Source organism: Morone saxatilis, unplaced genomic scaffold (genome assembly GCF_004916995.1).
Source record: "Morone saxatilis isolate NCDOM2014 unplaced genomic scaffold, NCSU_SB_2.0 Contig12, whole genome shotgun sequence".
Lineage (NCBI taxonomy): Eukaryota > Metazoa > Chordata > Actinopteri > Moronidae > Morone > Morone saxatilis.
This window is the reverse complement of record NW_023339674.1, coordinates 19611882-19625584: the sequence shown is the minus strand read 5'-3', so window position 1 is coordinate 19625584 and position 13703 is coordinate 19611882. Positions and strand designations below refer to the sequence as shown.

The window sequence follows — 13703 nt, the reverse complement described above, 5'->3', positions numbered from 1 at the left end:
CACACACACACACAAACTCACTCACATGTATGCCTGTGGCACAGTATAAACAGGAGTTGTGTAATTCGCTGTAATGCTTGGGTCTATTGTCTGGAGCTGCTGTGGCAGAAAGACTGTGGGCTCACAGTCTGCGCTCTGCTGGTTCCACTGTGGCAACCAGCCCATGCTCTGCCACTGATAGAAGGCCTCACTCACTGTGCAGGCAGACTGTTTAGCACAGGCACTGATCACCTATTCAACTGGACTCTCGACAGATTTGATTTGTTCTGTCTCCAGTCTTGCTCATCTCTCGTCACAGTGAGGTAAGTTCAACATGGCTGACCATTTGGCAGAACTAAACCCATCTAAACCAGCTGCTCAAATGTTTACTCTAACTCCGCTAACAGATGGCTCAATCAGGATTCAGATCGAGACAAGTCATGCATTGTGTGTTTTAATATTGTGTGGTTTTATTCCAGTAATTCACCCAGGAACATCCGTCTGTCATAATAACCTTTTTGTCGTATTCTTTTGGTAAAAGCAACATCATATTATTTTGTAATGAATCTCTGTCTATGTAAGACTTTCAGTATAGTTTGTAGGAAAAGATAATAGAGTTAAAGATAGGGCTGGGCAATAATTATGTGTTACTTTTCATACTTTTAGTTTATTTGTTGTGATGTGGCTCTGTGGATCTTATTATTACAAAATTCTGTCATCTAATGATTCTAAGCAAACTGAACAAAAGGCAAGAAAATGTGTTACTGAAGTTTCTTTATTTTAAAGGCCATATTTCGATGACCTGACTGATGGTTTGTCCCACAGAACCATCTGGGAAGGCGTCATTGGAAACTGTTTTGAAAAGGACAGACACGTTTAAAAAGCACTTGGCAGTATTTTTGGTCCGCTACCACTGTAGTTGGGTCACAAATACATTTACAGGCACAAATACCGGCAAGATGGATTGTCTCGTGATTTTGTGATCTTGCGAGTCCAGCAGCCTTGCAAGGTTGATATTGTGATATATTGGTAAAATATTATTTTTATTATATTGATTTCAACCATGTAGCCCAGCCCTTAACATGTAGTTTCTGATGTTAGACACTGATCCTACAGGTTGTTTCTATCTAGTTTGTATGCAGGACTTTTAAACAATAACAAGTTAATGTTGGACTAATAGTCCAGTGTCTGGTGGTAGAAAGTACATGAGAGAAATGATGGGTGAGAAGTAAAACTAACTAACCGTGTATTAACATGTTTGCTTAAAGTGCACTTTGTCTGTGCTCTGCTTCCAGCATGGATTAACTGCACTGTTTGCTTTAACAGCTGGGAGACCAGGAGCGCTCTCTATAATAGAAAGGGGTGTGTCTTTTGACGCTCAAATGTGTCTTTGCTGCTTTGCATGAAATGTAATTGACCAAAGAGAGATTTAACATCACACATTCTTCCTACTGACTTGACACAAATGTTTGTTTGTTTTGTGTATATTTAATTCACTGTAACTTGTATCACTTGCAAGAGTGGGTCTAAACCTTATTGTACCCGGACCAGGTGGCTGTTCTTCAGGAGGAACGGAACAGCTTGTTGGCTGAGAATGACGTCCTAACAGACCGAGCCAATCAGCTGGACACATTCGATGACCCAAGCACACCCTCTGGGAAAAAACACAGCCAGTTGCAGCAGCAGTTAGAGGCGCTGCAGGAGGAGAACTTCAGGTGTGTCTCCTGCTTTAATGCAGTGCAGTAACCTCTCCATAGTTGTAAAGGTCTGAACCATGATGCATATTTGTATCTGTTTAGGCTGGAGGCTGCTAAGGATGACTACCGGATCCACTGTGAAGAGCTGGAGAAGCAGCTGATTGAAGTTCAGCACCGTAATGACGAGCTCACCAGCCTGGCAGAAGAGTCTCGAGCTCTCAAAGATGAACTGGACGTTCTGAGGTTTGTGTCCATCTGGGGTAGTGCACTGTAACAGGTTGATGGGGGGCTTTTATTTAGAGTGCAGACTACAAACATAAGCAAAGTAATATACTGTGGAAAATGCTGGACACAATTTTCCACAACTTTCTTTCTTCAAAGAGTAGCATGCAGAAAGACATCTTGTTGTCTCCTGATGAGGTCCGAAGGGTGGAAAGGGAAGAACTCATGATTAACTCCTCTTGTCTGGTTGAGGGTGTGCTAATCAGTAAAATTAGATAATGTTTTATTTGGCCGGAACAATGCAATGCACAAATCTGCATACAAACGGCTCTCAGCTGGCTTTGGTTGACTTCTTCTCTGAGTGCAAACAAGAAGTAGCAGGAAAACATTGACACATTAACATAAGGTATTATTATCTAAACTATAAATTATTCACAATTCATATGAGAAAAACCTTTTACCCTTTACCTGTGCTAGCGGAGACCAGAGATTAATGCCTAAAGATAGAAAATTCTTCTTCCTGACGCAGATTGGTGTCACAGTTATTCACTGATATTTCTGTATTCATTTTGTATTAATGCGCCGTAGGAACTGCTCAGATCGTGTGGTAATGCTGGAGGCCTCAGTGGAAACATACAAACGGAAACTGGAGAATCTAGGTGATCTGAAGAGGCAGATGAAGCTGCTGGAGGAGAATAACATGACGTACATGCAGAACACTGTTAGCTTGGAGGAGGAACTCCGCAAGGCCAACGCTGCCCGTGCACAGCTCGAGTCATACAAGAGACAGGTGAGTGATATGCCCAGCATGGTTGGAAGGGAAACGCCACTCCAAAATAAAACATATTTATTGTTATGCCTATTGTTATAAATCTCATACGGTACAGATTTGATTTCTTTAACTTGGACAGCAGAAGGAGAGATTGTAGTGATTACGTTTAATACCATTTATTAGGTAAAAGAATGTATATAGTGCCACATATTGTTTTATTTGTTAACCTTTGTGCTCACGTGCTGTCTGTCAGGTCCAGGAGCTGCACAGGAAGTTGTCTGAGGAGACAAGGCGAGCAGACAACCTGGCTTTTGAGATGAAGAAGTTAGAAGAAAAGCACGAGACTGTGATGAAGGAGAAAGAGGTGTGGCAGCTTTATGAAACGTGTCAGAAGGATTTTTTACTCTAGCTGAAGTAAATGTCCTTCACTAACATCTGGGCTGTTTAAAACATTCTCCCCTTCCACTAGAGGATCATCATGGAGAGAGAGTCTCTGAAGGAGATCAACGAGGAGCTGCGATGCACTCAGGCTCAGCAGCTCCAGCTCTCCCAAGCAGGTACCTCACAGGATAGTCATATCTGACAGTAAAGACACTAATTAGCCATTTGTCACTTTGTTAATCTAAAGTGCACTTATACTTTTTATAGGGATGCTTCCTTCTGGCAGCCCCAGCCATGATAACCTGGCAGCTGAATTAATACCCATTGAATACAGGTAATGGACCAGGCATGTCCAAACTATTCTACAGTTTGTTCCAACTAATCAAGAGCAAACCTGATCAGCCGTTTGAAGACTGAGGTCAGCTGATTAAATGAGTGGAGCTTGGTGTGCTCCTGCTTGGTTGGGATGAAAACAACTGCAGCCACACTTGGACATGCCTGCAAAAGATGCAGTTTCTGGCAATGTAGAATTTGTTTACCGCCTGCTCCAGTGTAATGTGTGAACCCTGCCTTTTGTATGTGTGATTGTTCAGAGAAAAGTTCATCAGGCTGCAGCATGAGAACAAGATGCTGAGAGTGCAGCAGGAGGAGTGTGAGAGGGAGAAGATCGCTGCACTTCAGGCCCAGCTGGAGGAAGCACATAAGACTCGCAGTGAATTGGACACTGAGAACAGGTTAGCAGAGTTAATCAGCAACAGATTGATGTGACAGTCATAGGCTGCTCTGCTGTTGATTAATTTTTGCTCTGTTAAGTTTTAAATTGTGTTAAATTCTTTTTAAAATTGCATTCTTTTAATATTTCCTTCTTCTTCTCCGTGATAAATCTGCAGACTGAGTCGAGAGCGCATCATTGAGATGCAGCAGCAGGTCGAGGACCTCCAGAAGGCTCTGCAGAGTCAGGCGGCCAAACCTGATGATGTGAGTGTGCCAGGAGCACTGGCGCCAATACAGAGGAAATGTCCCACACAGATAATCTCATTAAGCTGTTTAGACTTTGTGCTGGCGCACATTAGCTGATGTTTTCAGTCAAAATGTTAAACTGATTCAGAGCAAATTGTTTATTTTGTAAATGTAATCTTTGTACTGTATTTTTAGAAGCTTTAAAGTTGTTTGTTTTTTTCAGTCAAACCTGAAGAGGAAACTTGATGCGCACATGTAAGTGTGACTCATGGGTACATTTTTGGATAAAAGTTGAGAGATGTAAAATGAATGTCCGGTAAAGAAACAGCATTTATTTCTCAGGGTCCAACTGAACGAGGCTCAGGATGAAATCATGAAGAAGAAAGAGCTGCTGGAGGACCTTCAGCCCGATAACACTCAAAATTGTAAGTCTCACGTCTCCACTCAGTCTGAGTTTGCCAATAAGACACCAGCAACCTCAAGAGTGGAAAACGTAACATAATATAATAACATAATAAAATGTCACACTGTATCAGTTCACAACAGCACAGTATGACTAAAGTGGATGAGGTTCCACTTTAGTCATACTGTGCTGTGCCATTTCTTCCTTGTCTCTAAGCCCTGAAGCTGGATGAGTTGATGGCTGCTCTGAAGAAGAAGGATGATGACATGAGGGCCATGGAAGAGAGGTACAAAATGTACCTGGAGAAAGCTCGCAATGTGAGTGATTATAGTATATTTTCTCTTTATTTTTTATACAAACCTAGTTTTTAAAATACAAGGTTGAGTCCAGCAGTTTGATCTCACTTGTATTCAGAACCATCTTTCCATCCTGCTTGTAGGTGATCCGAGCGCTGGATCCTAAGCTAAATCCAGCCACCGCTGAGATCCAGGCTCTGAAGAACCAGCTAGCAGATCGGGACAAGCAGATTGTAACTCTGGAGGTAGATCTGCTTTTTGAGTCGTTCACAGCATTTGAGCGTTTGTGATATGAAGATACAGTTTTTTAAAATAATTTTAACATATTTGGTTGATTTGCCTCTGTAGCGTCAATGTGAGCAGGCCAGACTGAGAGAGTACGAGGAGAAGCTGATCGTCACAGCGTGGTACAACAAGGTAAAATGAAATCACAGCAAATGATGATATTCACTGCGCCTTTTATGACATTATTGACGCTTTAAGTATACTGCACATTTGTTTCTCTTCATCCTCAGAGTCTAAACTTTCAGAAGTTGGCAATTGAATCACGTCTCGGTGGCTGCACCTCCTCCATGGTGTCCCCCGGCCAGTCCTTCTTGTCCCAGCAGCGCCAAGTCTCAAACGCCCCACGCCGGGCGCTTTCCATCAGCGTGCCTGCCACTACCTCCAAGTAGACCTTGACGTAGAGCCAAATGTTTCAGCTTTATTCAGTTATGGGAAAAATACCCTCCCTCACTCCCTCCCACCAGTGAGCACTTAAGTGACCTTAAACACAGCTGCTCTCAGCGCTTGGGGAGGGGTCATGGATGAGCTGACTGGGATCGATGAGCACTTACTTATTAAACACAACCATGTAGGCCACATTCCTGATGTTATAGCATACTGTCCCATGTTACACTGGCCTTGTGGAACCACAACCTGTGTTCACCTCACTAGTTAAAGTAGCGCACACAGTCCCAACCATAGAGAAGAGCATATTTCCCATCTGCCCTCCTTGCTTTGCAGATTCAGCTGAATTCTTGTAATATAATCAATTTATTCTTGACTCTCTTATATCCTGTCATGCTGTGTACATGATCAGGAAACGAGAGGAACATTAATGAATGCTTATCTATTTTATTCAGAATCGGAGCCCATAATATATATGATTGTGACTTTAAAATGGGTTACTTGAATGCTAAAGCCAACTAAATGTAACTTCAGATGGTTGTTGATGTGTGGGAAACTGTACCATCATACTATGCAGTTAAGGAGGTATTAATGTCATTCAGCGGACTGATGAAAAGACAAGCTTGCTTTAGATGTCTTTGAGAAAATTATTGCTATATTTGGTGCTGGCCACCAACTGCTTTTAAGCATTAAACATCAGTCACAATTATTTTTTTTTACTGAAATGGAACAAGCCCATCATGTAAAGCTGTGAAAATCCTATAAATCATATTAAGTAAAATCAACCTGAGGTGCTGCAACAACAAATCCTACACAAGATGTCCAGGACTAGTGTATGTATCGTGTATTTTCTATACTACTAAAGTGTGATTCGACTTCCTTACTGGCAGCATGCTTAAAATGAAAACTGGCAGGCCTTTCTATTCACCGAATATCTTAAATCTTATTTAGTAGTGTGTAATCAAGTCTATAATCTATAAAGTTGTACAGCTCTAGTGTAAACATGATTTTAACACCAGCTTCTGATCCAAATGTCAGAACCAGGTTAAGCTTTCGTACAGTATCTGCAAATTGTAACTTGAGAATTTGAATTACTGTAGTTGATATTGTATTTAATCACAGACATGTTTTGAGGCTGTTTTAGTGTTGGTGGAAACTCAGCGAGGAGCGCTGTAGAGAAGCTGCTGTTTTCTTTGATATTGTGGGTTATTTGCTGTTCAGCCTTTATGGAGTCTTAAGTTAAACTGCACTAGTTTCACAACAGGAATGGCTGTTGATTGCCTTGTCACTCTGTATGTCTGCAATAACACTAAAGAGGCATTTTGTTATGGTTTCACCATCTGTGATCGATAGATGTACGTCAAAGCGCTTTTATTTTCCTTTTGCAGTGGATGATTCTTGTAGATTGCTGATTCAAAAGTAGTGTCATTTATATAAAGATAAGATGTATGATGAACGTAGCACAGCACATAAACTACATGTGTAAGGTTTTGTTTGTGTGTAAATGAAGAAAAGTGGGGAAGGCATAATGAATTTTCAGGAATTTAAGTACATTTAAATCTTTGGTTTTCTTGTGAATAAATAAATTCTTTTTCTAAATGTGTGTTTTACATTGAGTAGCATCAATCTTATCTAAAACCAAAGCTTAAAATGATTGTGTTTAATTTTAAACACTGTTCACAAATCATTTGACACATAGGTGTTTATTTACTGAGTGCCTTCACACATATTTTACAAATCAACCCCATTTGGATAGATCCAACCATGCACAACTGTAGGTAACATACAAGAGACATAAAGGAGATTGAAATCTGCCATTTCTGTAATTCTTATAGTGGGCAATAGTCCAACTGAAATCACAGATATCGTGTACTGGTGTTTGAAAAATGATAATTCAAAACAGTCACATGTTATAAGATTATATAACAAAGCATGCTATAGTTCATAGCTCCAATATTTCACACACGTAAACAGGACATATTGTTGAATGCTGTCTCTACTGGACTGCTTAAAAGCTTAAATGGTATGAAAGGAAAACTAGCCACAGTCTGTAGCATAGTCTATGTGTTGTCTCTATATACATAAAGATGTATAATAGTTTTTTGTCTTTCTGTAGCATATTCTATAGTCGGGGATAGGTTGCAGGGTTCAGCGGGCTTTGGCATAAATCTTAAAAGGGTAGGGTGTGCGTGTGGCTCCAGTGATTCCCTCTGTACTCAGCTCAACTCCATCCAGAGTGGAAAAATAAAATTTCTGAGACAAACTGACAAAAAACAGGAACAGCTCCATTCTCGCCAGGCCTTCACCCAGACATGCACGCTTTCCTGGACAAACAAGAATAAATGCATTAAAAGAATAAAGCCAACTGCATGCATTGAAAATATTTTCTTGTACACTGATTATTTAGCTACAAGCACACACTTTACTGTATCCTAAAGGATTTTAGTCCCTGTGGAATTAAAATGGAGTCGATTCTCTCAGTAGTTAAATGTATAAAGTTACCTGCAGAGAAAGGTAAAAATGCGTCCCTCCTCACAAACTTTCCTTCAGCATCCAAGAAGTGTTGAGGGTTAAAGGTGTCAGGAGTTTCCCATTCGTTCTTGTCAAACAGCACAGAGGTGAGGTTGGGCATCACAGAGGTTCCCTAGGATAAGAAGGGGTAAAGGAATAGTACAGCCACACATGGATAATGTCAACAAGTGGGTACTGACACAGTGAAGGGTTGTGTTTTTTATGTGGCTAAATTATTTGTCAGATTTCCTTCCTCTTCCTAATTTTATGTATATTTTTTTTACCATTTACAAGAAAAATAAACTAATAACCTCCAGTGTCAAGGATTCATGTTATCCCCCAAAGGCTTTTAGATTGTATAAAATGTTTTATAAAGGCTTCAGTGGAGTATCTTATTTTCTCCAGCTCCAGTGCCATCCAATCTTTGAATTTAGAGGGCGAGAAATGCTTCCATTTCATAACCATGAAGTACCTAACCAACAGGGTCGTGGAGGCCAGGACAGATTATCGCCATAGGGAACGCCAGAAATCACTGTATATGGTTCTGGAGTAATTGTTATGTCAAGCATAACAGTGTTTTAAATGCACTTCAGTGGAATTTGAAGTTGCCAGTTAAATCTTAAGTCACCAGCAATGACACTAAACTCTGCACACACTAAAATGTAATAATATAATATTATTAAGCAACATGAGAATAGGGAATACATCATAAAACAAAACTGAGGCTGGCTTTCCCCACATTATCATATTTCAGACAGAATGTACATATCGGTTTTCTAATAGACACATAATGGACACAACTGTCAGTTTTCACTCCCTAGTTGCTCTGTGCTAGAAGTGGATGCACCTTCGGTATAAAGTAACCGCCCAGTGTTGTATCCTTGGCGGCCATTCTGAGTCCATTGAGAGGAACGATGTTTCCCATCCTCTGGATCTCATGGATGACAGCGTCAGTGTAAGGCAGGTTGGGTCTGTCTGCCATAGTGGGCTGGCGGGTCTGTCCAATCACTCGGTCTATCTCTGAATGGAGTTCGTCTAGGAATCGAAATAAAAGTTTTCAATTGATCCATTAAAGTGAATAAACCTTTTCACAGCAGCCATTTTGACATGCAATTGTAGGGTAAACAGAGGTGTTGTCAATTATACTAATTAAGGCGCCGTTCCATTAAGTGTAGCAGAACCTTTCCACTTCTCGGGTAATAAATCATATCTATAGTTTTCTTCTGTGCTGCTGCTGTGGGAGTATCTGAAGAACCACCCTGGATATGAGGGTCCTTGATGAGGTAGATGAGGCCCCACTGCAGGGTCTTCGAAGTGGTCTCACTACCAGCCAGGAACAAATCCAGACAACACAAAACCAGGTTGCCGTCGTCAAAACCCAGCTGACTGTTTCTGTTGTGCTGTCGGGCAGAGCGAAGGGACAAACATACAGCCAGTTCACTAAAGGGTTTGTTTTTGGTTCTCATACAGTATGCACCGATCGGCTTATTGTGATCACCATACTTTCTCCTCTATCAGGAAGGTGTCGATGTAATCTCTTGGGTTGCTGGGGTCCAGATCCAACTTGTGCCTCTCTATCTCTCCCCTGATCGATGCCTCCAAAGATTTGGAGTTGCTGAAGATGCCATTGTGAGGCCCCGGCAGGCGTTTCATCAGTGCTGGGAAAGCATCATATAGCTGTTTGGAGAGGAAACGGGACAATTCAGATCTCACTTCAGTTCACAGTAATTTCTGATAGACAACAAATCTGCAAATCTTTTCCCCTAACTCAGCGTGTACAAAGAACGCTGGTTCTCCTTCACGTTATGTTAGCTGTTTCTGAGCTGCTTTGCATCTTACTAGAGCCCATATGGAGCCTTCCAGATAGGCCATCTCAGTCAGATTCTTCAGCATGCTCTGGAAGTTGTGGTCACTGTAGTCAAACCGTCTCCCAAACACTATCTGGCAGATGATGTTGGCCACAGCGTTGTTTAAGAGGGGCACAGGGTCAAACGGCTCTCCTGAACAGAAGGAACATCTTCAGTCACAGTACACTGTGTGTATTTTCACGCTGTTACATTTTGGTCTCTTTTCTGTTTTGTTGTTTTTGCCAACCTTTCTCCTTCTCCATCGCCTCCTGCAGATGATGGCTCTCTTCACAGATGCTCTGCTCTATGGAGCTCTTGGCCAGACCAAAAGTACGTAACATGGCCATGGCAAAGCGCCGCTGTCTCCTCCACACGTTCCCATTACTGAAGAAAAGTCCCGCTGAGACAGAGAGAAGCCACACTGCATTTCTAACGCGGGGATCAGGAGGCAGGTGGACTATTTTATTACTGTATGTTTGTGTGATTTACCTGAGTTCCCTGAATAAATCCTGGTCACCATGGGGCTGTAAGGCCGGTCCACAAAGTTGTCAGCCTGTGTCACTATGGCTTCCTTCACCATCTTCCACCCAGACACAAACACTGTTTTGTGTCTTCCCAGACGTATGCAGAAAACATTCCCATAGATATCAGCTAACTGTGGATGCAGGAGCAGAGAATAGGCAGCCTGTTGTCTGGCATGTGACTCTAATGAGACACATATTTTAGGACAATAATTGCAGCGACACTGTGACTTACTATCAGCAAGTTTTCTTAGTTTTAACAAACAAACATTTTTTAAATGTTCCCTTGTTTGAGGACCTGTCTGCTGTATACAAAAGTAGTAGTTATTGGTGAAAAGCTCAAGTTTTCATTTGAATTTTCAGAATCACAAAAACACCACTGCATAATATGGAAATATGATTATGTTGTCTTACCTTGGTTAGGTAAATGTGAGGCTGTTTAGATTCAATGCTGAAGACGTTTCCTAAAAGAGGGAGAGCCGGTGGTCCTGGTGGAAAGTTAGGTGGATCCTTTTTGTTCAGAAAATACACTCCAACGGGGACGGCAAAAGTAAAAAGCCAAAGCAATGCCCTCAGATCAATATCAAGCCACAGAAACAGTTCACACAGCCACATTGTGAAAGCCAAGGAGGAGAGCAAGCGACTGATGAGGATCACTTGCTCCATCAGCCATTTCTAGTTAGAGATGGGATGGTACTCTGCTGACTCACAGCTTATATAGATACAATGATCCATCTGTGAGAGTGGGGATGGAGTAAAAATAAGCTAAAACAAACTGACCCATACTTTCACACTGTAACAAAATGGACATTATAAGGAGCATTAAACAAAAACATTTCCGCCATAAACAAGAAGCTGTTTACGAGGCTAAACTGTTCTGAGTGATGTCAGTCATTTGTCAGTTTAATTGTTCATAATGTAGTTTCCTTCTAACCAATCTGCACATTTCTGTCCACCTCTTATAACTTCTCATCTTTTATGTTAAGTTGATCACAGAAAATATATAGGCTTGTTGATGACTCTGGCATTATTGACAGTCCTGTCATCGCAAACCTTTTGGAATCGGGAGTATGATATTGATCTGGGGTTTTCTGGTAATAGACATTTTTCATGGCATACTTTTTGAACTGTCATAGCAAAAAAGATGGCTCAGTTTCATCGGGTGTCCCAGTAAGCCATGTAAGCCAGCACAATGCTCTATACCAGGTTCACCTAAATGGAATGCTGCCATTTTTAAAGTTATCCACGCCTGTGTTTCCTGCTATGACAAGCTGCTGCTGTTAAAAAGGTATTTGACATTTTGTTGCTGTGGAGGTGGGTGTGGTTTACAGTTAGCTGCAAGAGAGAGAGGTGTGGGGAAGGCTTGTGAGAGCAGCACCAGGTGAGTTGATTATCTCAGCTGGTACTCATTGAGTAGTCAAACTCACCGCTTTTAATGCAGTAGTGTGCTGGACCTGGAAGACCCAAAACACAACAGGAAGGACAACTGGGAAAAACCTTCATGGACTTTTTAAGCAGGATAAGTGTTGTGTGAAGAGGGTGTGTGGTGGAGAAATAAATAAAGTGGTCTGGACTACTAACCCTGTGTTGTGGGTTTGTGTGCTGAGAGAACCCACGGTACTGTCAAGACTTGCTACATTAGAAAGGAGAACTGTAAAACAGTTATTGACAACTGGCTCCAAAGATTCTACACATCAACGTCTGCCTACAGGTCATGGGGAGTACTGATTACATATATAAAAAAAAGATGTCTAAAGCCTTTTGTAGCTCCAAATAATGTCACTTGATGTATGCACCAGGTTTTGACAAGGAAGAAAACAAAAAAGACAATATCTCTGGATCTGCTACATTAATTTCAATACTTTCCATCATGAGTCTGACAATGTTATAAGAGTGAAAGGCTAACAAGTGGAGTACTCCTTTAACATTTCATATTTTACCAGAATTTCTAACAAAGTTAAGAAATGGTTCATTGACCCTAACCCTAACTCTTTCATCTACTTTTACCATGTGTGAAATGTTTATCATAACATCTTTCACAAATTACTATTTAGGCATAAAATTTAGTTTATTTGTGTGGAATATAGCAGACATTGTTCTCTGTCCTTCCTAATATGACCACTAGATGGCACCAAAATAAGACATTTCTTCTGCATGTGGTGCTTTGAAATGTTTGTGTAATAGGCTAATTTTCACAGTTGAACAAATGGTATAATAAAATTAATAACTATTAATACACAACTGATTTGTTACTTCCAGTAGCCTTTAAATAAGTTACCAGCCATGAATGTATGATCTGTTGTGTTTTTACTTTGACTTAAACCAGGTTTGTGACACAAATCAATAATGTATTAGTCATTAACAAATGTGTATCAATGTTTTATTACTAATTTTAGTTCATTATTAACTAATAACCTATAATTGTTCATTACTGTAAAGAAAACGTAACAATTTAATATACATGTTGTCATTAAAAACTACAATGACATTGAGAAATGTTTTATTTATTATTAACAGTGGCGTTAATACAATATTTTTGTAAAAATAACTTTATCAACAGTGTTGGGAAGTTGGGAAGTACATGTAATTCAGCTAGTAGTTTAACTTCATTTTGCAGTTACTTTCTGGTAGTTAAACTGCATTCATATTTGCATAATGATTAAGTAAATTACTTTTTTTGGCCATATTTTTAGTATTTTAGTTAACTACTGTAACAGGAAAGAAATTATGGTCATAAAAGTGAAATTAATTATATCTGTAATTGAACCCCTTTTGACCAGCCCTGTACTCTTTGTTAACAATGCATTCCTCCAGCAGCCACTCACAAAAACATGACCTTTGTGTAGAGCATGTATAAAAAGGCAGGCGTTGCTCAGTGCTCACAGCGTCATCATGGTTAAACCTCCCAAAACTCATCCCGGTCATGCTTAATACATGACTTGCGAGCTATCCTTGCCCTTTCCCATGAATAGTGGGGTATTTTATTGTTTTGGGGTTTGGGTGTGAACAAGTGGGCACTTTCAATTGCAGTCAATTTGATAATGTTTTTACAAAGTAGTTTGAACTACTTTTTCTAAGTATCTTTAACCAAACTAGACTCATCCCTAGGGTAGTTTTATTATAATTGATAGCTTGTAAAGCTATGCTTCCCCCTTCCCTTATCACCCAGAATTAAATACAGGAAAGAATAAACAGGTCCTCAGCACATGAAGCAATCATACAACAGTGAAAGGTTAAGTCATTACAGCTTTCTCTCCTTAAGTGTTTTGCTGAGTCTTGTCAGTTCAGCGAGCTTTGGCATAAACCTTGAAGGGGTGCGGTACACGTGTAGCGCCAGTAATTCCCTCTGTACTCAGCTCTATCCCATCAGGAACGGAGAAAGAGAACCTCTGTAGTAAACCGACAAAAAACAAGAATAGCTCCATCTTGGCAAGGCCTTCTCCAA

At 40.5% G+C, this 13703-nt stretch overlaps 2 protein-coding genes across 3 annotated transcripts in view; one reads left to right on the top strand and one right to left on the bottom strand.

Annotated features, from left to right (window-relative positions):
- Positions 1 to 6551, top strand: part of hook1 (hook microtubule-tethering protein 1) — a 12523-nt gene extending 5972 nt beyond the window's left edge. For both annotated transcript variants that reach the window (XM_035652841.1, XM_035652842.1), the window contains 14 exons: positions 1531 to 1694; positions 1779 to 1919; positions 2487 to 2688; positions 2924 to 3034; positions 3140 to 3227; positions 3319 to 3385; positions 3645 to 3785; positions 3942 to 4029; positions 4235 to 4266; positions 4354 to 4436; positions 4631 to 4731; positions 4854 to 4955; positions 5059 to 5127; positions 5226 to 6551. In XM_035652841.1, coding sequence (XP_035508734.1) covers positions 1531 to 1694; positions 1779 to 1919; positions 2487 to 2688; positions 2924 to 3034; positions 3140 to 3227; positions 3319 to 3385; positions 3645 to 3785; positions 3942 to 4029; positions 4235 to 4266; positions 4354 to 4436; positions 4631 to 4731; positions 4854 to 4955; positions 5059 to 5127; positions 5226 to 5384 — 1548 coding nt within the window. In that variant the 3' untranslated portion in view covers positions 5385 to 6551. The remainder of the gene's footprint in view (positions 1 to 1530; positions 1695 to 1778; positions 1920 to 2486; positions 2689 to 2923; positions 3035 to 3139; positions 3228 to 3318; positions 3386 to 3644; positions 3786 to 3941; positions 4030 to 4234; positions 4267 to 4353; positions 4437 to 4630; positions 4732 to 4853; positions 4956 to 5058; positions 5128 to 5225) is intronic.
- Positions 6552 to 7339: 788 nt separating this feature from the next.
- Positions 7340 to 10873, bottom strand: LOC118321504 (cytochrome P450 2J2-like). The gene is made up of 9 exons (XM_035652846.1): positions 10673 to 10873; positions 10227 to 10392; positions 9985 to 10137; positions 9730 to 9890; positions 9394 to 9567; positions 9149 to 9290; positions 8738 to 8925; positions 7882 to 8023; positions 7340 to 7703 (listed from the first exon to the last, which is right to left on the bottom strand). Exons 1-9 carry the CDS (start codon positions 10871 to 10873, stop codon positions 7528 to 7530), a joined length of 1503 nt encoding a protein of 500 aa, XP_035508739.1. The 3' UTR covers positions 7340 to 7527.
- Positions 10874 to 13703: the final 2830 nt, after the last annotated feature.